The sequence below is a fragment of the Nycticebus coucang genome, chromosome 4, assembly GCF_027406575.1.
Source record: "Nycticebus coucang isolate mNycCou1 chromosome 4, mNycCou1.pri, whole genome shotgun sequence".
Taxonomy (NCBI): Eukaryota; Metazoa; Chordata; class Mammalia; order Primates; family Lorisidae; genus Nycticebus; species Nycticebus coucang.
In genome coordinates, this window is record NC_069783.1 from 54,334,603 (window position 1) to 54,360,817 (window position 26,215).

Genomic DNA, 26,215 nt, shown 5'->3' on the forward strand with positions numbered 1-26,215 from the left:
ACGCGACTGAGGTGGGAGGGCCTAACTAGGACTTCCTTTTCTCTCGGCTCCGCCTCCTGGCCCGGGCTCTCATTAGGGCCGAAGGATCTCGCGAGGCCGCGGGGTCTGTGTTGCTTCCGGAGCGGCTTCTGTGTTTGAAGGTTGCGGACGTCCAGTTGCTGTTCGGATTTTGTTGGCTTGCTTTTGATTTTTGGTGTGTCACGTGTACTGGGACTCAGCTCTGAGGAAAAAGTAAAGCAAACCCGAGAAGTAAGCATCCTTGAGACTAACCAGGAGAAGGAAGAAAATTTGCAGGCACTCTTTAAAGGCAGGCTCCCCCTGCCAGTCAGACCGTAAGCGGGGGACGGGGGGAGGTTTAAACCTTTTTCTATAAAGACAAAGGAATGTTGAGCCATTTCAGCCGATCCGAAATACACCAAGACTTGTTAAGGAATCGTAGGAGTGAACAGCCACCCACTGGACACTAAAATCTGGCGATTTTAACGTCCTACAGAAGTCTGTCGACAATTTCCTATTTCCCGCCAAGCCATTTCACCGTCTGGGTCCCAGTAGTTGGCCATTGAAAAGCATACTTTACTCTTCCTGAGAATGCAGTGCTCTTAACGTGTTTGCAACCTCGGGGAATAATTCTGCAGGTAAGTTTAGGGAAGTGGCGAACAGCTACCGTAACACATCTACCGGTATTGTCTTGCTATTCTAGAATTTCTCTGCAGGTACATCTGTATTATCTATGGGCAGGTCTTGCGCACTTGTTTAAGCGAAGGAAGAATCGTCTCTGCGTTCGCGCTAATTGTCACATTGCGCGGTGTATAGTCACGCGCTGGGCGGTTGTAATGTCTTTTTTTTTTTTGCAGTTTCTGGCGGGGGTTGGGTTTGAATCCGCCACCTCCGGTTTATGGGGCCCGGCGCCCTACTCTTTCGAGCCACAGGCGCCGCCCTAACATGTCTTTTTATTTTAATCCCGTTCGTTCTTGGGAGAATCCCTTTATTTCTTCTTTAACACAGGCTCAGCTGGTTTAGCCTGCCAGTCCTTTACATTCCAGTAGTCTGAAAACTGGAAAATCAGGGGAGGAGGGTGCACGTTGGCCCTGCGGTGCACCTTGGGAGTTGTAGTGTATGTTTTGGCCAGATTACTTACGTGTGGACACCTTTTAGCAGTACAGTAAAACATGGGACAACACGGCGCAGGTGCCTGATTAAAAACAAAATACGTTCCGATTTTAAAAAAATCTAGATTTGTAGTTTAATTTCCAGGGGAGCTCAGAAAATATAATCGAATTAAGTCGTGATTATAGAGCCTGATAATTGATGTGATTGATGTGACAAAATGTATTTTGAGCCCAACGAGAAGAACATTTCTGCCCTGGGAGTTGTACACGCTTGCCTTCTGTCCAAGCATCACTCCCTGGCTGCTCCTCAGGACACAGCTTGGGAAGAGGACTGTGCAGACCCTGGAAGCACGTTTGACCTTTGGTAGGGAATTTGAGGCGCTCAGAACATGGACCACAGAGGAGAGAAGGGGGTCCAGGTGTCCACGTGCTTTGATTCCATGGAGTTCACACATCATGGAGTGAGGCCAGAGCAAGGCCCTAAAACTCAGGACCCAGTGTTTGGTGAAGTCTGAGGGCAGGGTTGCACTAAAACCAGTTTTACACCAGCAGAAGCTCTTTTCTTCAGGCAGTGGACAGAGTTCCACTACAAAGGGTTACTACTCTTTTGCAAGATCCCCCTTTGTTTTGAATAATTAATGCTTTTACCTGTACAAAATTATTTACCTTTACCTGTACAAAAAATTTACCTTTACCTGTACAAAATTAATACCTTTACCTTTACCTGTACAAAATTAAAGGGCAAGGATACAGTGAAAAGCAAGTTTCCTTTAAGGGCAAGGATACAGTGAAAAGCAAGTTTCCTTTCAGTCCCTGTCCTGCCACACTTGGAATTTTCCTTGCAGAATCACCACTATTCCATTTTCTTGTGTATGTTGCCAGAACAGGGCCAGCTTTATGGATGTGTGACTTGTATAGTTAAACATTTTGTTTAACACTCTATCACTGTCTTGAAATTCTTAAAAATGTTTGAACAGGGACCTCACAAAGTATGTATGTAGTCCTGTTCCAGAAATACTCTGTGCATATCCAAGTAAATATATAAATACAAATATATATGTAACTGGCCCTATGAACAAATTTCAGTGACCCCTATATATTTCTTTATAAACCTCTTCCTTAACTACTTGTCTTTTACAGTTTCTCAGAAGTGGTGAATTTTCTGCAAGACAAAGGAGCTGATATTCTGCAACCTGCCTTCTATGCACTTAGCCTTTTGTTAGTTATGCCACCACCTTAAGGCACATGGCCCCGCCTTCAAAAGACCCTCATCTCCCTTAGTTTGGGAGAAGGATTTGAGGCAACTTCTTCCATTCTCCTGACAAGATGTCTTTGTATTAAAAAATTCCTTTCTTGGGTGGCGCCTGTGGCTCAGCGGGTAGGGTGCCGGCCCCATATGCCGAGGGTGGCGGGTTCAAACCCAGCCCCAGCCAAACTGCAACAAAAAACTAGCTGGGCGTTGTGGCGGGTGCCAGTAGTCCCAGCTACTTGGGAGGCTGAGTCAAGAGAATCGCTTAAGCCCAAGGATTTGGAGGTTGCTGTGAGCTGTGTGAGGCAACGGCACTCTACCGAGGGCAATAAGGTAGGACTCTGTCTCTACAAAAAAAAAAAAAAAAAAGAAATAAAAAAATTCCTTTCTTTCTTGACAGTTCTCATTGTGTTAATAATTGGATCTTCATGGGAGAAGAAACTAGACCTAGACCTAAAGCCTCTTTGCAGTTTTGAAAATGTGTATATATAAATATATACTATTTATCTTTAATTAAAATACAATCGTGCTGATTTGGTGAATGACAGACCATATATAAGATAGTGGTCTCATAAGATTATAATACTTTATTTTTACCATACCTTTTCTATGTTTAGATATGTTTAGATACAAAAATATTTACCATTTTCTTTACAATTGCCTGCAGTGTTGAGCAACATGCTGTACAGATGCATAGCCTAGGAGTAATATGCTATACTGTCCAGGTTTATGTAAGTACGCCTTATGATGTTCGCATGATGATGAAATCACCTAATGATGCATTTTTGAGAACATATCCTCATCGTTACGTGACCCATCACTGTAATGTGGTAACAGTAATATAAACTGTTCTTCACTTTCCTTTTGTTTTTTAACTTAGAGTATGTTTTGGTAGTGATTCTGAGTCACTGTATACATAGAGCCAACCCATTAATAAATTACCCTAATTATTTAATTCATCTCTTGTATATGTATATTTGTGTTGTTTTAAATTGTTTTGCAATTTCAAGCAATAAATGATTGTACAAAAGTAGTTTTATGTATGCCAATGTATTTGTAGGTTGAATTCCTAAAGCAAGATTTCTCAACCTCAACATCATGGACCTTTTTTTTGAGACAGAGTCTGACTTTGTAGCCATTGGTAGAGTGCTGTGGCATCACAGCTCATAGCAACCTCAAACTCTTGGGCTTAAACTATTTTCTAGCCTCAGCCTCCCAAGTAGCTGGGACTACAGCTGTCTTCCACAACACCCGGCTGTTTTTAGAGACCGGGTCTTGCTCTGGCTCAGGCTGGTGTTGAACCTATGAGCTCAGGCAATCCTGCCTCAACCTCCCAGATTGCTAGAATTACAGGCGTGGACCACTGCACCTGGCCTACCATGGACATTTTGAGCTAGATAATTCATTGTGAAGGGCTATACTCTGTAAGGATGTATGTGTAGTCTCTTGTGTCTTATCCTTGTATGTTAGTAAAAATATTTCAATGGCCAAAAGACTTATAAGGCCCTTTTATCCTGCTTCTGCTTCCCTCTCCAGCTGCATCTTCATATATTCTTCTTTCAGATTCTCATGCCATAATGCTTTTCCATAGGAATTCTCTTTGCCTGAAACTTTCTTCCCACTAATCATCTTTTTTTTTTTTTTATTCTTACACTAATCATCTCTTGATATCTCCTGCTTTATCCTTCAAATGATGCCATAATTACCACATCCGTGAAAGAGCCTTCCTGGACTTTCTGTTGAGCTCAGATCCCCTTTGCTATGTTACAAGTATCATGTAAATAAATAAATATGTAAATACTTAAATAAAAATAAAATAAAAAATTCAAACTGGTTTAAATGATCAGAGAACTTAGCTAAATGGGAAAAGCCTGAAGATATGAATTTCTGAGTTGATTTTTAACTTAATAGTATCAGCAAGAACTTGATTTCCTTCTGCCTCTCAGTTCTTTCTTCTCTGTCCAATTCCTTTAAAGACTTACTCCTTTTGTATCATAGTGGCCAAGAACATCCACATCGAAAAATTTTTTTTACATATTTCCAGTTTCAACATGTTTAGACTAACTTAGGTTATTTGTCTACTATGATCCTAGAGATTTGTGGTCTATGGAATGTGAAGCACTGATTGGCTGAGACAAATCAATGCCTATCCCTGGAGCTGGGGTGATGTTAACTCCTCCTAAATGCCATTGATGTTGCCCTATGGAGTACTGATTAGATTCTATGAAGACAACCAGAATATTAATTGTCCCCCATTACACACTTACAACACCATGCACCCCTCCCTGATAGGACTTTTTATACTTGTACATTTATATTTATTTGTATAATTTCTGATTAATAACTGTCTTATGTAGATGAAAAATCTTGAGTCCAGGGAATTGTCTTACCATTGTATCTGCAGTACTTACTCTGGGATGTCTTCAAACATAGCAGATTTTCTATAGCTAGTGAAAAGAATAAACTTTCTCCCAAAGGTTGACTACTCAGATGTTAGCAGGCAATTTAATAATTACTGTATCAAATTTGAGAAAGATTATATTACATCTTTGAAAGCCTCAGATTGCTGTCTCTAATTTCTATCTCTAGGCAGTCAATTCATTACACCACTGAGTAATGAATTTGTGGAACAAATTTGACCATATTGTATTTCTTTAAAATCTTTTAGTAGTTTCTGATTTTTGTAGCATAAGGCTCTTTAGAACAGTACTGAAAGCTCTTTGTGGTTTGGCCCTGGCCTGTCTTGTTGTTCTCAAGGTTATAGACTTACTAAGCTGCTGCTGCTTTTTTTTTTTTTTTTTTTTTTAAGACAGCACCTCAAGGTGTCTCCCTGGGTAGAGTGCCATGGGATCACAACTCATAGTAACCTCCAACTCCTGGGCTCAAGCAATTCTCCTGCCTCTGCCTCCCAAGTAGCTGGGACTATAGGCACCCGTCACAAAGCTTGGCTATTTTTTGGTTACAGCCATCATTGTTTGGCAGGGCTGGGGTGGATTCGAACCCGCCAGCTCAGGTGTATGTGGCTGGTGCCTTAGCCACTTGAGCCACAGGCACCAAGCCCTGAGCTGCTTTAGGTTGATTTTTTTAAAAATCATAGCCATTCCCCTACCCCTCACAAAATATTGAGTTTATTTTTAATTTGAGAGGGGGTCTCACTGTGTCACCTAGGCTGGAGTACAGTGGTATGATCATAGAGCAATGTAGCGTCAAACTCCTGGGGTCAAGCTGTTTTCCTGCCACAGTCTCCTGAGCAGCTAGGACTATAGGTGGCCCCTAACATACTTAGCTAATTTTTTAATTTTTTGAGGAAACTGAGTCTTGCTATGTTGTCCAGCCTGGTCTCAATTACTGGGATCAAGTGATCCTCTTGCCTTGGCCTCACAAAGTGTTGGGATTGTAGTCTTGCGTCACCATGCCTGGTTTTAGTTTTTGGAAGTCTTTTCTCTGCGGGAAGAGAGCTTCCCCAGAGATTCCCCCATATCTTGCCTGGCTAAAGGCATTGGTGGAGGGCAGAAGGGGGAGACAAGAGGTCTCACTATTTGGTATTCAGGTTTTCACTTAGTGCTCACTTTTAGTCCTACTTCACAATTCCCTATTATCTAGGGACTATTGTCCTTTAAGAGTCTCTCCTATTCCCCCAAATAAATCTCTGTCTCCTGGGTGGTCATGGCAGTGTAAAGAGGTGTGTGTAAGTGTGTGTATGGAGGGATGATAGTCCTTTGGTTATGTGGGATTGGGGGGGAGACCTAGATGTGTAGCCATTCTCTGTATTTTCACTCTGCCTTTGTGTTTTCTGCCCTGATCCTTTCTGGATTTTTGTGGACAAAATTAGTTTCCTTTTCCACTCTAATCACTTTGGGGTCTTCTAGATTGTAACTTTCTTTACTCTGTTAAGTCTACTACTACTCTTCCTGCTGTTTATCATGCAACCAATGTTTGTTGAAATTTCTTTTTTGTTTGTCCTTTGGACTCTATACTTTTTGAAAAAACTGTTTAACTGTCAAAGAGATGAGATACTTTTGTGTGGTTAATTTTCCATGTAGTCTGGTGATTTTATATATATATATATATATATATATATAATTTTTTTTAATGTTCAGTTCTTTAATCCAGTTGGAATTTTTTTTTACATATGAAATAGGATGTAAATTTAAAACCCTCCCTCCAAATGGACAGCCAATTGTCTCAACATCATTTATAGACAAAACTATTTGAAATGCTATCCATCACATTTTCTTTACTAAATTATATACACACACATACAGATGTATATCTGACTTTGAATCTGAGTTCACCACTCTGTTTCTATTTTACTCGGTCATTTCTAGTAGGACATAGTTTTAATTGCTAGAGTTTTAGAGTATATTGTGATATTTGGTTGGTATGGTGCCCATAGAAGTGTGCTACTTAGATTTCCTTCAAGAAAACCTACAAACCTTCTCTGGGGAGAATAGGTGACTGACAGCCAGCTGCCACCCCTTTGTACCTACCATGCATTCATGCCAATGCCACATCTCTCAAGTCACCCTTAGCTGGTGATCAAGCACAACAGCACAACTTGTTCTTTCCTGCTCAATGCAGAACTCCACTAAGGGGCAACTTTGGCTTGGGGAAATTTCTCATCATCCTGCATGAGACCCATCTTACAGCTATTAATACATTTCACTCTGAGGCTCTTTCTACCTAATATTTCCTTTTCTTCCAACTTTTACAGAGGTCAGAACTCCAACATGGTCTAAAGGCTCTCCCTTCCAATTCTGGGCCCTCACACTTTACCCTTCATAGGCAAATCTTGCCATGTCTAATCTCTCCTTAGCATCTGCTTCTCTGAGGACTGGAACTGACACAAATGGTACACCAAGTGGTGCAAGAAAACTGTAGGGAAAAAGCCTTTAGACAAATTAATCCTGCGAGTGTAAGTTTGAAGTCTTGGAGAGCTATGCAGGAAAAAAGCCTGGATAGAGCTCAATAGTGGCTAGTAATCTAGTCACGTAGGAGGCAGAGCCTATAGGCAGGTTTCTGTATATCTTAGGAATTTTCCTGACTACTTCCTAAGAACGATGACTGCCCCCAGATGGTTTGCTAAAGGTCAGTCATTGCACCCGCCTTCTCCCCTGGCTTTCTGTTTAGTGGTTTGCTATTTAAATTGCGTAGTATAAGAATAACTTTAGATAAAGTTTATAGTATTGTTATCGGTTAGACAATCAGATACCAGATGGTTAGAGGTCTGTTTTAGGAGATTATTGATTAATAGCATGTACTTGCAGTATTGCCTACATAAGCTTTAGTAGAATAAAGAAGTTTTGCTACATGCCTGATAGAGCTGTAGCCTCCCTTTTTCTCTGACATTTCAGATGCTTGCTTATTCTCTGTGACACTGCTTCATGCACACTTCACGCAACATCTTGGCATAGTCAGCAGAACGTGCTTCGTGAGGACAGCACAGGCCCGCTTCCTCGGGATTGCCTTCTTGTTCGAGTGGTTGTTAGCTTATGGTAAGCTTGGTACGTTGAAACCAAAAGGAAGAATGTTGCAGTGTAAGTACGCAAGACTTTCGGCAAAAGAAAAGGGAACAATGGGGGAATTCTCAGTCTTTAGAAGACCAGTATGTGGCTTTATTAAAAACTTTATTAAAAATACTGGTACTACTGTTAAAACCAAGACTTTACAAGGATTATTTCAAGTAGTGGCTAAGCACTGTTATTGGTTTACTCCAGGAAAGAAAAGTCAGTTAAATTTAAAAGTATGGAGGAATGTGGGTAAGGCACTTAGGAGAGCACATCAAAGTGGGGAATGCATAAGCAGGGATATTTGGGCTGCTTATCACTTAGTTACTGTGGAACTAAGGAACTTTGGAACCTTTACAGTCTAGTTGTGATGCTGAGGGTCTTGAAAATTTTCCTCCCCTGCTTCCCAAAGAGGTGCCTAGTGTTGAATAACCCTTCTATGATGAACCTATGAAAAGCCCTGATATAAAGGAAGTAGAACAAGATCAAACTGAAAATGACTGTCATTGTATTATTGCCAACTTATCTGATAGTGAGGAAATAAACAATATTAAAAAGATGTTAACTCAGTGCTTTCAGGTCATTGTAAAATGTTATTCGGAGGCTCCTAAAATTTTTTTTCCTGCTCTGAATAATGAGTCTGTAGTTCCCATTGCTCCTGCTCTTTATCCGTCATGGCCAAAGCCTCCAGATACTCATATTGTCACTAAAATCCATTTTTCTGTTGACCCGGCAACTTTTAATATTGTTCAAAATGCCAAGTGCTCATCATTTCTCTTTCAGGCCACTAATACTCCTTTGAATAATGCATTGGCTTTTCCCATAATAAGAGAAACAACTGAAGATGGGCACGTCCAAACCAGTTATGCCCACATTGAAATAAAATTCTTGAAAAATTTAAAAGATGCTGTTCATGTTTACAGCCCTATCTCGCTGTATGTTATGGGAGTTTTAAGATCATATTGTGGAGATCATTTACTTATTCCTATAGATTGGAATACTCTTGCTTAGACAACTTTGAGTCCAGGACAATATATTCAATTTAAAGCATGATGGAATGAGGAGGCGAAAAAACAAGCTTGTCACAATACACTTTTAAATCCTCCTACTTTTAATTATGAACAACTAACAGGTCTGGTCTGTTTGAGGGCATTGCTGCAGAAGGTCATTTTAATAATGAACTTTTATCGCAAACCTGTGAGATGTTACACCACATGGCAGCATTTAGATGATAAAGGACTAATCAAACCGTTTTTTACTAAAATTTTTCAGGGCAATAATGAACCATATACTGAATTTATTGCTCGCTTATAATTAGCTATTGAAAGATCTGTTCTGGTGAGGATGCCCAAAAAATGTTACTCATGCAATTGGCTTTTGAAAATGCTGATGTTGATTGTAAAAAGGCTATGGCAGGTCTCAAAAATGAGGATAATGTTACTATTCATCAATATTTTCACGTTTGCCGCAAAGTTGGATCTGGCACTTTCCAAACCAACCTGCTGGTATCAGCTTTAGAAACTGGTAATATGAGTGGAAAACCTGGCCACATTAGAAAAGAGTGTAGAAAAGGAAAAATTGAAACTAAAACAGAAACTAAGCCACCAGGTATTTGTCGCCAGTGTGGCAAAGGTAGACACTGGACTAATGAATGCCATTCGATTAAAGATCAGACAGCAATGTCTTCTATCCAGAATCAGGGAAACTCCAATGAGAGCCTAGCTCGAGGCCCTCAGACAAACAATTCTAGCTTTCGTCTTCAGTAATTCCCAGTGACCGACAGCCAGGCTCACGCTGAAATGAATCAGAGCTAAGCTCTGTTAACAAAATTCATGTCCAGGACTTATTTCATGCTACTCAAGGAAGTGCAGCCTTGTATCTTCCTATATTAACAGATGTTAACCTTAACAGTGGAGAATTTCCTGGGTGGCGCCTGTGGCTCAGTGAGCTACTCGGGAGGCTGAGGCAGGAGAATCGCCTAAGCCCAGGAGTTGGAGGTTGCTGTGAGCTGTGTGACGCCACGGCACTCTACCGAGGGCAATAAAGTGAAACTCTGTCTCTACAAAAAAAAAAAAACAGTGGAGAATTCCCTAAAAAATTACTCACTGGACGTTATGGTCCCATACCTTCAGGGACTGTAGGATTAATACCAAGAAGAAGCAGTTTTACTATGGAAGGACTTAGTGTACACCCAAGAATAATTGACGAAGATTATAAGGGTGAAATTTCAGCAATGGCTTCAGCCACAAAAAATATCCAATTGTCAGCAGGACATTGTGTGGCTCAAATATTAATTTTACAGGCAAAATTAGGCAAAACAGCCCCTATTACCAGGGAAGGTGGTTTTGGAAACACCGGAAAACATGTTGTTTGGCATACTTTTCTGAATGATGTTCTCCCTCAATGTAAGGTGACATTTGAATGTAATATTCAAATTGAGGGGCTAGTGGGCACAGGAGCAGATGTCTCTATCATTGCTTCTCACATGTGGCCTGAGCGTTGGCCAAAAGCTCAAGTAAAAGCTACCTTTGTCAGGCTTGGAACAATGACTAATATTCAACAAAGTACTTCTGATTTACATTGTCAAGGACCTGAAAGACAAGTAGCTCATATCTGCCCTTATATTGCACCTATAGCCTTCACCTTATGGGGCCGAGACTTATTGCAACAATGGGGAGCTATACTTACCATCCCTACGGTGTCAAAGGCTGCTAAGAATATAATGTTTAATATGGGCTACGATCTAACACAGTCTCGCCCTTCTAGAAAACCTGAAAAAACTTGGATTGGCCATGATAAAAGAGGCCTGGGGTTTTACTTAGGGGCCACTGCCCAGCGCTTCGCCCTTCCCTTACAGTGGAAAACAGATAAACCCATTTGGGTGGAGCAATAGCCCCTTCCTTTGGTAAAATTAGAAGCGCTACATCAGTTAATTGATGAACATTTGCAAGCTGGACACATTGAACCTTCCACCAGTCCATGGAATTCTCTAATTTTTGTAATTAAAAAGAAATCAGGTAAATGGAGAATGTTAACAGATTTGTGAAAAATTAATGCAGTCATTCAATCCATGGGTTCATTACAACTTGGCATTCCTAATCCTACTTTAATACCAAAACATTATCCTATAATTATTATTGATTTAAAAGATTGCTTTTTAATATTCATTTGCAATCAAAGGACACGGAATGTTTTGCTTTTACTGTTCCTTCTTTTTTTTTTTTTTTTTATTTATTTATTTTTACTGTTCCTTCTTTAAATAATGAGAAACTTACCCAGAGATTTCATTGCAAAGTGTTACCTTAGGGCATGCTCAAAACCCCACCTCATGTCAATTATTTGTAGATCAACCTTTAGAAGCACTTAGAAAATCCTTTCCAAAAGGCATTTGTTTACATTATATGGATGATATATTGTTGGCTTATCCATGCCCTAATAAATTACAAGAATTATATCAATTAGCATGCTTCAGGTTTAAGGAATATGGTCATCAGTTAGCAAAAGATAAAGTTCAAACTCAAGAACCTTGGGAATATCTAGGATACCGCATTACTGCTCAAGATATTGTCCCTCAAAAAGTTCAGATTAGAAGAGATTCTCTTTGAACTTTAAATGATTTTCAGAAATTATTGGGGGATATTAATTGCATATGGCCAACTTTAGGAATCCCCACTTATTCTCTTGCTAATTTGTTTTCTATCCTGGAAGGAGACCCTAACCTTCATAGCCCTAGACAGCTAACTCCTAAAGCCGAAAATGAATTACAGTGGATTGAGGAACATATTCAGGATGCTCAATTAAACCGAATCTCTCAAATTAATAATTTTTTAAAAAAAAATTTATTTATCTATTTATTTTTTATTGTTGAGAATTCATTGAGGATACACGAAATCTGGTTATACTCGTTGCATTTGTTAGGTAAAGTCCCTCTTATAATAGTGTCTTGCCCCCAAAAGGTGTGGCACACACCAAGGCCCAACCCCACTCCCTTCTTCTTTCTCCCTGCTCTTCTTTTCCTCACCCCAAATTAATAATTTTTATATCCATGTTTTTCCATCAATACACTCTTGTACAGGACTGATTCTACAAGAAACAGCTTTTGTTGAATGGTGCTTCTTGCCTAATAAGGCATCCAAAAGGATGGAAGCATACATACAAAAAGTGGCCTTTATAATATTGAAAGGAAGGCAGCGCTTAAGGCAATTAATAGGGAGAGATCCTGAAAAAATTGTTGTTCCTCTAACCAATAGTCAAATTTCTGATTTACTTACGTTAAATACTGAATGGCAAATTACACTATCAGATTATATTGGAATAATAGATACTCATTTTCCTCCAGATAAAAGAATTCAGTTTCTTAGAAATCCTTGGATTTTACCTAAAATAGTGAAATTAGAACCTATACCACATGAAGAAACATTTTATACAGACGCAAATAAAATAAGAATATCTGAGTATGTAGGTCCTCATCTCATAAAACAATCCCCTTATTCATCTGTACAAAAAAAGCAGAATTATTTGCTATTATATTGCTTTTAACAGACTTTCCTGACCGAGCCGTCAACATTGTGTCAGATTCACAGTATCCTACTCACATTGTACAAACTATTGAAACTGTCACTTTGCCATTTAATACATAAGAACTTACTCTATTGTTTTCTTCCCTTCAGCAATTGATTAGAAACAGATCTTACCCCATATATATTACACACATTAGAGCTCATTTAACTTACCAGGACCCATTTCGTTGGGCAATCAAACTATTGACCAATTAGCAGGTCAACATGAGCACAGATTACATCATACTAATGCCCAAGCTTTAAAAAGGAGACATGACATTTCTTGGCATACTGCAAGAATTTAGTACACTCTTGCCCTACCTGTCAGTCTTTAACAGCCCCACATTTACCTATGGGAGTCAATCCTAGAGGACTATCATCTAATCAATTATGGCAAATGGATGTTACTCAGTTTCAAGAATTTGGAAAATTAAAATACATTCATCATTCTGCAGATACGTATTCTCATTTTTCATGGACTTCAGCAATGACTTCTGAGAAGGCTGATGCTGTAATTTCTCATTTATTAGAAGCCTTTTCAGTCATGGGCAAACCTCTAACTATAAAAACATAATAGGGGTGGCACCTGTGGCTCAATGAGTAGCGCGCTGGCCCCATATACCAGAGGTGGCGGGTTCAAATCCGCCTCCCGCCCAAAAAACAGATAATGGTTCTGCTTATATTTCTCATAAATGTCAATCCTTCTTTAAATTACGTAGTATTAAGCACATTACTGGAATCCCTGGTAATAGCACAGGACAAGCCATCATTAAAAGACAAAATTGGACATTAAAAGAAATGTTATTAAAACAAAAAGGGGGAGAACAATAGAATATCACCCTGAGAAATTGATTATGTTCAGCTCTTTTCACTTTAAATTTTTTAAATATGAATGACAAAAATGAGACTCCAGCTCAATCATTGGATCAAAATTACCTCTCTTTCATTAAATCAGCCCATTTATTATAAAGAAACCTTAACAAATTCATGGATACCAGCACATGTCATATGATGGGTTAGAGGTTATGCTTATATTTCTACAGGAGATACCAAACTTTGGGTTCCAGACAAAAATTTGAAATTTCAACATAGCCCCCTGGACACATGCCCCAGCTGCAGAGGAACAAGTAATGTCCCACCTGATGAGACTAAGACTGACAGCATCCTGGGAGGGAGAGACGATCAACTCTACCTCAGACAAAGGAAGCACCCCCGATGACTTGGGGGCAGGTAAAGAAATTGTGCCATCAAGTAGAGGCTCTGGTGATTTATACCCACCAACAAATGAATGCCCCTAATTTGTTCTTAACAATGATGGCCATTTTGACTGTTCAGACTCAAGGACAAAAATATGAATATTGGACTTACTTTCCTAACCCTCCTTTACTTCGAGGAGTTAGTTGGCTAGAACCTACTGTTCCTGCTTATGTTAATGAGTCATCCTGGTTCCCTGGTCCATATGATACCAGAGGACCATTTTGACCTAATGAAGAAGGCATGGTAATTTTCAATTATAGCACTGAAGTGATTGACCCCCGTACATGTTTTGGAGATCACTCCCATTGTCTTAATATGTCTAGCCAAACTTGGGCTAGCTTGTATAAACATAGGCCCGAGAACCAAAAACAAAGATCTGAAGTTTTTATATTAAGTGCTTACTCTCTAGACAAGGTTTGTGTTGATAACATTTTTTCTGATCCTGAATTGCCACCCTGTAGAATGCATGCATTTTCAGAAATTCATGACTGGGTACATTGAACTAAATGTAAAGGAGAATTTTCATGTATGTTTATGTACACCACAGATGGAGAAGTGGTAGATTGGGGACCTGTGGCTTACATAATACAACATCTGAATCAACCATGTCTTTTAAAACCCAACAAAATGAGAGTAAGGTGTCAGTATCTGCTTTTGAATACATTTCATGGAGTAATGGGGGTTTTTCACGCCCTGTGCCTGGCAATGCAGCATATCCAAAACAAACACATTTATGGAAAATTGCTGCAGCATTACAACCTATTAAGGCTTGGACTGGAGGATTGTAGTATAACAATGACCTCCAAGAATATGAAATGAAGTTTGTAGTAAATGATACTAAGTACATCAAGCATGTTTACAATTGCCTTTTGTATGATTAAAAGGAAATGTAACTTGGAATAAATGAACAGGAGAGTTGTTTTGTCCCACCTGCCAAATGTTTACTTGCATTAACAATTCTCTAAGTTTTAATCCATCTAAGGAACAACTATATTTATTAAGAGCTCGCACTGGAGTGTGGTTGCCAGTCGACTTAACCAGACCTTGGCAAGAGTCCGCAGCGCTGTTTATCCTGCAACTTGTAGCAGATAAGATTTTGAAAAGAAGCAGATGCTTCATCGGTCTGCTCATTGCTGCCCTCCTGGGGAATATTGCAGTTACTGCTGCAGCTGCTATTGCTAGTGTTACACAGACTGAGAATATTAAGACTCAAAACTTTGTGACAGATTGGCATGAAAACTATGAAGGATTATGGACTGCCCAAAAACACATTGATACTGAAATATGTAATGAATTATCAGATTTAGAACATGGCTGTTGTTATGTTAGGTGATGAATTGATCAGTTTAAAAAGAGAGATAAAATTGAAATGTGATTGGAATATGTAATCTTTTTGTATTACCCCTGTTATGTACAATGAAACTAAGTTCCCTTGGGAAAAAGTGAAAAAACATTTGTTAAACCATGAAAATTTTACTGCTGATATTGTTAATTTACAACATGAAGTGCATTCCACTTTTCAGCATAAATTGGAAAAAGTGGATGGATATGCAATTTTAAAAGGAATTGCTGGTGGAATAGAACAGTTAAATCTATTGTCAAAAATTAATGGTCTAATTGGAAGTTCCTTAGGATCATTTGCATTGTTGTTAATTTTGTGTTTGATTTTATATATTGTGTGTAAGAGAATTAATCAAGCTATGCAAGAAAATGAAAGACATATTGCGATTTTTGCATTAATGATGAGTGATATAAACACTCAAAACCACAATAAAAAAGGGGAAATTATAGGTGGAAAGCCTATAAATAAACATTTAAATGGTTCCATTTTGTGAAGGCAAGTTTGAAGTCTTTTGTGAGTTAGAAAGGAAAAAACCTGGATAGAACTCCATATGTGGCTAAAGGCCTGGTCTTGTAGAAGTGATTAAAGGCCCAGCTTGGTGGGGGCAGGCCTGTAGGCAGGTACCTGTATATCTCAGGAATTTCCAGACTACTCCTTAAAGATGAATGACTGCCTCTAGATGGTTTGTTAAATTAGGTCGAGCATTCAAGCAGCTTATGTCTCCAGAACCTTGTTTTGTGGTTTTGTTTTTTGATTACTTAGTATAAGAATAATAGTATAAGATTACTTAGTATAAGAATAGCATTATTAGATAATGCTAGTGAAGTGGTTATTGGTTAAACCATAGACCCGTAGGTGCCAGGCAGTGAGAGGCCTGGGGCTAAGGTTTAAGTCATACATTTATTGATTAACTGTGTGTACATGTAGTATTGCCTGTATAAGCTTTGGTGGAAGAAATAGAGTTGCTGCATGCCATGAGAGAGCTACAGCCTTCCTTATTCGCCACACAATTTCATTGCAGCTCTTAATCTCTGCGGCACAACACATAATAAAAAAAGAAAAGGGGAAATGTAGGCAAAAAGCCTTTAAACAAATTAATTCTGTGAGTGTAAGTTTGAAGTCTTGGAGGGCTATGCAGGAAAAAAGCCTGGGTAGAACTTCATAATGGCTAGTAATCTAGTCTCGTAGGAGGCTGAGCCTGCAGGTAGGTTTCTGTATATCTTAGGAATTTTCCTGAGTACTCCCCAAGAATGGATGACTGACTCCAGATGGTTTGATAAAGGTCATGCATTGTATCCACCTTCACCACTGGCTTTCTGTTTTGTGGTTTGCTATTTTAATTGCATAGTATAAGAATAACTTTAGATAAGGTTTGTAGTATTGTTATTGGTTAGACAATCAGATGCCAGGTGGTTAGAGGTCTGTTTTAGGAGATTATTGATTAATAGTGTGTACATGCAGTATTGCCTATATAAGCTTTAGTAGAATAAAGAGGTTTTGCTACATGCCTGATAAAGCGGTAGCCTTCCTTATTCTCTGACATTTCAGATGCTTGTTTATTCTCTGCAACGCGGCTTCATGTACACTTCACGCAACAAAAACAGGCAGTAAAATTGGTTTTGGGAATGACTTACTCAGGGCCTGGCATAAGTGGCTACCTTACTGTTGATTTCACCACTAGTGACCTAGGAACGCATCCCAAAGCAGGAGAGTCCTGATATCCATGCAATTCAGGCAATTGAAAGATACAGGGGATACAATGCCTGCAAGGACACCAGAGCTGGCCAGTTATTGTTAGGACAAGTAATACCTTACAGATGGATAAGGAAAAACTGAGAGCACTTAAACAGTTAAAGGCTAAGTTTGGGAGCCAGGAGGCTTCTCTGGAGCTTAACAAAGAAGCTTTTATTTCCTGCAGTGAAGGAGCAGACATGGCATTTGACAGGCTCACAGCACTGAAGGTATATTTGAGTGCTCAGCTTGGGAAGTCTGCTACACAATCAGGGCCCTAGATGGGGAAGCCTGAAACTTTGAAAGTTGGGATTCATGCCTCTGAAGATTTATATTAGTGGCTCATAGTATAAGCAAACACTTACTTCCCTCCTTCACAGAGACATCTTCCATGATTGTTCTCATTACACTCTTCTGGCTGTGAAGCCATGGTAATTAGGGTTAAATCTCAGCATAATCTGTCTGTGGTCTGCTGAGCCTGATACAAAAGGAAAGATCACACATTGAAAGAATTGAAATAAGTCAGCATGACTAAGGAGAATCAGCAAGGTACACTAGGAATTAGATTTTGAAAGTGCTTAAGGGGACTGGAACTTAATTGAATAAAACAAGACTTCATTGACTTGAGGCACTTTTGGGGGGACAGAAAATTTAATCTGGCAAGGACTTTTGATTATTTTTTTCTTTTCTTTTCTTTTTTTTTTTTTTTGAGACAGAGTCTCAAGCTGTTGCTCTGGGTAGAGTACCCTGGTGTTATAGCTCACAACAACCTCCAACTCTTGGGCTCAAGTGATCCTCTTGCCTCAGTTTTTCTATTTTTAGTAGAGACAGGGGTCTCGCTTTTTGCTCTGGCCGGGTAAGTCGTGAGCTCAAGCAGTTCACCAGCCTGGGTCTCCCAGAGTGATTACAGGCATAAGCCATTGTACCGGCCCAACTCTTTGATTCCCGTTTTGTTAAGACAATTTGTATCTCTTCTCATAAGTGACAGTGATCCATACATTTTTATGCTTGCTGTTGTAAACATCATGTCTTCTAGTTTATGAGTCCTTGGAAGTGGAATTAAATTTTATAGCCACAATATAAGAATCTGACCTGTTTACTAGCTTCTTCATCCACTGATAAAACTGTTTCTATTCTACAGGATGCCATCTCCTTTATAATCATCCTTTAAAGTCTCACTCAAATTTACCTCTCTATATTTAACCCCAGTTTAAATACTACTTCTTAGAAACCTTCACTTTTTCTTCCAGTTAGATTTAACCTAGATTCTCTCCATCTTTTCATAATGTGACTTTTTTCAAACCTTCACTGGAGTACTCACAGATCTGCCTTTCGTTAATGAGCAACTCTGTCTGTCTGTCTGTCTCTCTCTCTCTCTATATATATATCTTTTTTTTTTTTTTTTAGATAGAGCCTCAAGCTGTCGCCCTGGGTAGAGTGCTGTGGTGTCACAGCTCACAGCAACCTCCAATTCCTGGGCTTAAGCGATTCTCTTGCCTCAGCCTCCTAAGGAGCTAGGACTACAGGCATCTGCCACAACGCCCAGCTATTTTTTGGTTGTAGTTCTCGTTGTTTGGCAGGCCCGGGCTGGATTCAAACCTGCCAGCTCTCGTGTATGTGGCTGGCACCTTAGCCGCTTGAGCTACAAGCACCGAGCCAGCAACTCTATATTAGACTATATTTAAGCCCTTGAAGGAAACATACTGCTCCCTTAGAGTAGTACTATGCTCATAACAGGTAGTTTTAGAGTTTTTATTACATTAAAACTAATTTTGTAAATTTCAATTATTTTGAAATGTCTTGCAATGATCTGAGATATACTTGAGATGGTACAACTGGGATTGCTTTAAATATTACTTCTATAAAAGTCACTATTCCCTGACTTCTTTCTAGGACATTCTCCTATATGTTGGTTGATAACTTCACTTTCATATTTAATAAGTCTGACATCTTTCTCTTCAAAGCTATTTTTGTCCCTCTGTGGTTCCTATTTTATATATATATATATTTTTTTTTTTTTTTTTTGAGACAGAGTCTCATTATGTTGCCCTCAGTGGAGTGCTGTGATGTCATAGCTCACAGCAACTTCAAACTCTTGGGGTCAAGTGGTTCTCTTGCCTCAGCTGGCCTTATAGTTGGGATTTCGGGTGCCCACCACAACACCTGGCTATTTTTTTGTTTGTTTTGCAGGCTTGGGCCGAGTTCAAACCCACCAGCCCCAGTGCATGTGGCCAGCGCCCTAACCATGAGCTATGGGCACTCAGCCCAGGTAATAGATCTTATTGTTCTCACAATGCTTAGGCTGAAATCCTTAGTCGTAACTGCTTCACTTCCCTCCACATTCCATGCACACCTATATTCTGGTTACTTTGAGCTTATCCATTATCTCTTTATATTTGCTTTACAGTATCTTGGTATCTACACAGCCCACCTTTTCTGAATACTTCCCTTCCCAGGAGCAGGTTCTTGGCAATTTTCTGACCAGGTGCTTATACCAGATTTTGGGTTACCAGGTTTAATAAATAAAAATACAGGGCACTCACTTAAATTAGAATGTCAGATAAACAAGAAATATGTTTTTTAGTGTTAAGTATGTCCTAAATATTGCATGGGGCATACTTATACTGAATGAACATTTGTCTAAAATCCCAATTTAATATGGCACTTGTTTTCTCTGGCAATCCTACTCAGTTTAACACCTTTCCCTAGCTGAGCCGGTTACTTTGTCCTCTAGAACTCAACCTCAGGGTAGGTTATGTCCTCTGTGAGACAGCCATCTTTTACCCCATGTTGAGAAAATAAGTTTGCAATAAATTTGCAAAGAAGAATAAAAATAATACATTAAAACAAATAAAGCAGTTGTGTAGAAAGAGGCACAAAGGAGAGGCCATGACACTACAGGAAATCTTAGGAAGGGAGGACTGCCTTAGTTTTGTCCATTGAGGCATTTTATTTTTAAGTATATATCACATCCCTAGAAAAAGAATCTCAGGATTGGGGCGGCGCCTGTGACTCAAAGGAGTGGGGCTCCGGCCCCATATCCTGGAGGTGGTGGGTTCAAGCCCAGCCCTGGGCAAAAACTGCAAAAAAAAGAACCCCAAGATTTTCCCTCCTGTGTGTTTTCTTGTTGCTTCTTCATGGTCCATGATGCCAGCTGAAGTTGTCAGTACAATGAAACCAAATTGGTGGGATGGGAGCAGATTATTTGGCCATTTTTCTAGATCTTTTGAGTTGCACATCAAACCTGGAGCTGATTACTCCACAGTTGTTTTAACCTGCCTGTGAGGGTCACAATTTTCCCAGCTCTGTGATCACTGATGATTTCAAATTCATCAAGTGTAACTATGCATCATCATTAGAGTTAGAAACTGGACAATGAATTTGGACCAGGGCCTTATAAGAACCTGGCGTTTGCCTCTGTTTTTGGCATTGTTGAAGTTCTTAAGACCCTCAGCCAGGACATTCATGCACACCATTATGGTGTCATGGAAAGATGGTGGTAAGAGCATGACTACCTTAGTTTTGGATGATGATAAGTCTTGGTTTCCATGAAATAAACTCCTGGCCCTGTGATAAATTTCCTTCTTTGCTTTAGCAAATGAGTCTTTAAAACATTTCTCTTTCCCCATTTCCATTGTCTACTACTGTATTCTCAACTCTTACAAGCCTGAGAGTTTTCAAAAGCCTGATGATCCTCATGTCTACACTTTCCTTGCAGGTAACCACAGACATTCTTGCCTGATGAAATACTTTGAAAATATCACCTTGCTCTGGCAATCTCTTCTTGTCTTATATTCTTTTTTTTTGAGCCAGTTTCACTGTCACCCTTGGTAGAGTGCTATGGTCACAGCTCACAGCAACCTCAAACTCTTGGGCTTAAGTGATACTCTTGCCTTAATCTCCCAGGTAAGTAGCTGGGACTACAGGCACCTGCCATAGTGCTCAGCTATTTTTTTGTTGCAGTTGTCATTGTTGGTTAGCAGGCCCAGGCCAGGTTTGAACCTGCCAGCCTCTGTGCATGTGGCCAGCACCCTAAGCACTGAGCTATGAGTGCTGAGCCTGTCTTAAATTCTTTAATAAACTTTGCTTTCTAACTCTGGTGGAGAACAGGTACAAGATTAAGGAGTAAAAAACTATGTGAAATTGGTTTATAAAGTGAAAAGGATGTCCTATCTTTTAAACATACAATACCAAGTGAAAAATAAGGCTTTCCTTTATTTATTTTTTTTTTTTTGAGGCAGTCTTGCTCTGTCCCCCTTGTAGAGTGCTGTGACATCCTAGCTTATAGCAACCTCAAGCTCCAAGTAGCTGGGACAAAGGTGCCCACCTATTTTTAGAGACTGGGTCTTGCTCTTGCTCAGGCTAGTCTCAAACTCCTGAGCTCAAGTGATCCACTTGTCTCTGGCTCTCAGAGTGCTATGATTACAGCCATAAGCCCCATGGCTGCCCTTGAAAATGAAATTGTTGATCTGTCTATCTACAATTTTTCCGCAATAGCTACATTATCTCCTTCCTCTACTTCATTTAGGTCTCTGCTCACATGTCATCTACTTAGAGAAACTGTTGTGGATCATTTTATCTAAAACAGTAACCTTTCTTTATCAATGGATTTCCTTCCCTAGTTTTTCTTTAAAATACCTAGCACTAATTGACATGTTGTAGAGTAAGTCCTCACTTAATGTTGTCAATAGGTACTTGGAAATGGTGACTCTAAGCAAAATGATGTACAACAAAACCAATTTTACCATAAATTAATTAATATAAAAAAGAGTTAAGTTCCTGTAGTGTATTTCTGGTCACAAAACATAACTAAATAAGGACCAAAACCCTTGTAATATTAAACACTGAAATAAATGTAAGCTATACCTACATTTAAGAAAGATAAATAAAAGAGGAGTTTCACAGTTCAGGGTCTTGGGAGCCTCTCATAACTCTGGCTGGTATGCCACTTCCATCACAGGCCATGTTCCCACATACACCTACACTCTGACAGGGACCATGTCGACATGCCAATTGACCTACTGTGTACACCTTTGGGATGTGAAAAGAAACGAGAAAACCCATGCGGACAAGAGAAGAACATGCAAATTCTACAATGGCCTTGGCTGGGACTTGATTTCTTTTTCCTCATCGTTGTAACAGAAATGCCATCGAATGAAATGCTGTTTTCAGAGGACCTGCTCTGAACTTATTTACTGTCAATTTCCACTCACTAGAATGTAAGCATTGGACTTTTAGCTGTTTTGTGTATTGGCACACTTCTGTACACATTATAGTGCCTGGCACATGGTTAAGTACTGAACAAATAAATACTATGCTTGGCTGAAATGAACTAAGATGCTGATATTCACAGTTCCATCTTAGATCTCTAGAAATGTAAGATACTATGTAAGAGAAGAAAAAAATGACTGTATAAAAACTATAATAGAATAGTAATTTATGGAGAGAGAGTATGTGGATATGTGTATCAAAAAAAGGGTTGTGAAGGAAAAAGTTTCATAAGTACCTGTATCGAGTTACCTGCAAACAAGGGAAACTCAATTTGAGTCACTATAAATTAGCTTTTAGAACTCAATAGCCCTCACAGAAAAACATCACTGGGAAGTCAGGAAAATTATGAAGACTTGAATGAAGACAAAAATAGGAAAACTTCAAAATGTAGGCTCTTAGTTCAAGCAGAAATAAGGATTCTTTTGGTGGTTTGAGGGTAGTGAGCTATATTTTTACTTTGCGGCACTACATGTCTCTTTAAGAACTGGCTTCACGGGCAGTGCCTGTGGCTCAGAGGGCAGGGTGCCAGCCCCATATGCCAACGGTGGCAGGTTCGAACCTGGCCCCGGCCAAACTGCAGCAAAAAAATAAAAAAGAACTGGCTTAATTTTCCATATTATTAGCCGTGGGGTACCCCTTTACAAAAGAAAAATAGAAAACTTAAGAAAATATAAATTGTAATTTTTAAATCCTTACTATTAAGGATTATATCTTAAACTAAGTATTATGTTTTAAACAGCAAAAGTGAGAATAAAAAATTTCTGTTACTATCATTAATTCAGCCTATCAAATGAAGAAAGCAAAGTTTAATTTTTCACTTTTAATTAATCTTTAGTATTTCAGAAAGTATATCAACATTGCCTAACATGTTATTTTATATATAATAGCTAGATAATTAATGTTTACTGACTTAAATACATACATTTAAAAAATCTTTAGTCAGCTAAGTTTTTAATATTTTATAAGCTAGCCAGCCCTGAATAATAAATTTAGATATATTTTTATGAGTTTTTCTCTTTTTTTTGGTAGAAATAAAGTTTCGCTGTGTTGTCCAGGCTGGAGTGTAGTGGCTATTCACGGGTGCAATCGTAGCTTACTGTGGCTCCAACTCCTGGATTCAAGCGATCCTCCTGCCTGGGCCTGGGACTACAGGAGAGTGCCACTGAGTCTGGTGTATTTTCAGGCTATTTTTAAAAGGATTATGCGTCCTTAATTGTGATTTCTATATATATATTTTTTTGTGGAATTATAAAGTGGTGGTTTTTTGGTCTTTTTTTTGCAGTTTATGGCCGGGGTTGGGTTTAAACCCACCACCTCCGCATATGGGGCTGGCACCCTACTCCTTTGAGCCACAGGAGCCAACCTATAAAGTGGCATTTTAAATGATGAGAATGAGCAACTTGACATGCATAACAATAACCTCTATATATGACTATTTCAAACAGCTCTTAACTGAACATTATGATTCTTCCAACTTTTACCCAAGAACACACATATGTAAGCAATGTACACATTCAAAAACTGACCTACTTCGATTTGAGGAGTAATTTTTTATATTTTAAGGTAAATGTGAAAAATGTACCTTATTACCTCATTCTAGTTAAATCTCATTTATATTTGCTTCACTATGTTCATGGTTTTCTGAGGAATTTGGAAAGCATCATATTTAACATTATTATTATTGTTATTATTTTTGAAGCCAAGGTGTCACTACTGTGACCAGGCTGAGGTCCCACTGGCGATGCTCCTGCCTCAAGCCTCCCAAGTAGCCGGAACTACTATATATGTGCTACCACATGCCCATAGGCATCATATTATTAAAAATGGGTCAAATTAGCTCTCTCAACTTATTCTATCTGGTAACTGTTCTGAAGAGAGAGGCGCTAGCTTTGAAAGTGGCACATTCCAGTTTGTAAATAGCTGTAGGTACATAAAGTTTTTGGGCAAAAAGATGAGTCATAAGATGACTAAGGGTAAATTGTCAACTATTTGTCAACAATTGTATATAAAGAAGAAAAATAAGATATGTAGGAAGAGATCCATCATAAAGGCATATATAGTCTATTATTTTCTAAGTTTTTCAGATGTTTCAGAATTAGAGAAGCAAATGGGTAATTTTTCCTAAGCTATAAATCGTTTACTTTTAATAATAAATATTTATTGATTTATAATGTAAATAAGGAGTTACTCTTGAAACAAAAAAATGGCAGGTGTAAATGAGCATTTTAATACAAATAATTAGAATATATTTATATATGTATAAATCTATACATCAGAAGATACTAAAATTTTTTTCTACCACTTATCACCCTAGAATTCTCTTTAAAAAAAAAAAATCACTGAGAAGAATTAGATGATGTCTGTGAAATAGGTTCTCCCATTACAATACTGTTTCTGTCATTTAAAGTTTTGACAACAGTTGTAGCTGGTGACTGAAGCACTTTACGAGAAAGCCTCATCCTTCCATCTGCTGGATCACGTCCAAAGTATTTCACCTGTGTTAAAGAAACAGCTTTACTTTTAAAGTCACAGCACATTGATTAACATCCAAATTAACAGACACTTAAATTTACAGAGTCTAAATAAAGCAATGATTGTTTTTACCTGTTCACTGAAAGCACAGCTCAGTGCTAAGTAGAGGTAAACAGATAATATTTATAATTTGGTTAAGTAGTAATTAATGGGTGCAGTGGCTCACACCTATAATCCCAGCACTTGGGAGACGGAGGTGGGTGGACTGCCTGAGCTCACAGGTTCCAGGCCAGCCTGAGCAAGATCAAGACCCCGTCTCTAAAAAATAGCTGGGCGTTGTGGAGGGTGCCTGTAAGTCCCCGCTACTCGGGAGGCTGAGGCAAGAGAATCATGGAAGCCAAAGAATTTGAGGTTGCTGTGAGCTGTGATGCCACAGCACTCCATTGAGGGCAACACCTAAACATATAAAAAAACCCCTTATACCTCAGTTCTCATCTTTCCTCAGATACTACTTGAACAATGAGAATACAGATTGGGAATAAATTAGAAGCCTTTAGTTACTTAGGTCATGGGTATTAGGTATAATTGGAACAGAATGTGATGAAGCCAAAATACCCAGATTAGCAATGACTTCTTTCATCTACTCATAAAAGACTACAAAAAAAGATCAATTTTTTTTTTTTATCAGAATTCTAGGCCTGAACGACATAGGTCATAACAAATTCAAAAACTTGCAATCTCAAATAGTGGAGATAAAGTCTGAACTCCTCAAAGATGACGTTCAAAGCCATCAGTACAGTTACATTACAAGAGTTCCCATATCTTTCTCCAAATGACTGAGTCTGCAAGGCCAGCACTGACCTGTTCATTTATTTTGGCTCATGCCTGTAATCCCAGTACTGTGGGAGGCTGAAGAGGGAGAATTGCTTGAGCTCAGGAGTTCAAGACTCGCTTGAGAGTGAGACCCCGACTCATGAAAAAGGAAAAACCCAGCCGGGCGCCACAGCCAGCGCCTGTAATCCCAGAGGCTTTTGGAGGCTGAGGCAGCGGGATGCCCACAGCCTGAGTCTGAGGTTGCAGTGAGCTACAATGCCACTGTACTCTGCTCAGGGGCATAGGATGGGACTGTCTCAACAACAACAACAAAAAGCAAAGAAATAAAAGTTCTAAAGCTGACTACTGTTTTAGCTGAACTGTAAGCTACTTGAGGGAAAGAATGTGTCTTAAATCCTTTATAAGTTTATTTAAGCAACCATACGGTTAAAAGAAGTGGCACTGAGCAGTTTGTGGGGACATAGTAGTCCCAGCTACATGGCAGGCTGAGTTGGGGAGATTGCTTGAGCCCAGGACAACATAGTGAGACCTCATCTTAAAAAAAAAAAAAATGCATACAGATAATACACAGCATCAATGTTGATTCTATTCTTTCAACTCAACTTTTGGAAAAAAATAATTGAGATTTTGAGTACAATTTACAATATTAAGGCTAAAAGGCTGAACAGGTACCTGAATTTCTTGGCCAACTTCTAATCCCAGGGCAGTGGGATGTTTAATCTGAAAAAAATATTAATCCATTAGTAGTTGTGCATAATTACCTAAAGTTCATGGAAATACAAATTTTTCCCTATGTGGAAAACAGCTTTATTGATTTTTCTGATTATAAAACCTTTTAATTACAAAGATTTAAAATATAGATGTATTCAGAAGAAGGTAAAAGT

At 38.9% G+C, this 26,215-nt stretch overlaps 1 protein-coding gene and 1 long non-coding RNA gene across 5 annotated transcripts in view; one reads left to right on the top strand and one right to left on the bottom strand.

The window, feature by feature from the left end:
• The first annotated feature begins 70 nt into the window (after positions 1 to 70).
• Positions 71 to 21,867, top strand: LOC128584043 (uncharacterized). Of its 2 annotated transcripts, none has more exons than XR_008379617.1 (6): positions 71 to 635; positions 2,250 to 3,089; positions 7,713 to 7,862; positions 13,468 to 13,654; positions 18,945 to 19,023; positions 20,473 to 21,867. It is a non-coding gene; the product is annotated as an uncharacterized LOC128584043 (long non-coding RNA). The 2 variants fall into 2 exon arrangements; XR_008379618.1 differs by having other exon boundaries at positions 7,713 to 7,853.
• Positions 21,868 to 24,254: 2,387 nt separating this feature from the next.
• The window catches only part of PNPT1 (polyribonucleotide nucleotidyltransferase 1), a 42,591-nt gene continuing 40,630 nt past the window's right edge, over positions 24,255 to 26,215 (bottom strand). For 2 of the 3 annotated variants that reach the window (XM_053588874.1, XM_053588876.1), the window contains exons 27-28: positions 26,004 to 26,051; positions 24,255 to 24,520 (exon numbers count right to left, since the gene is read on the bottom strand). In XM_053588874.1, coding sequence (XP_053444849.1) covers positions 24,362 to 24,520; positions 26,004 to 26,051 — 207 coding nt within the window. In that variant the 3' untranslated portion in view covers positions 24,255 to 24,361. The remainder of the gene's footprint in view (positions 24,521 to 26,003; positions 26,052 to 26,215) is intronic. The other variant, XM_053588875.1, reaches the window with a different exon arrangement.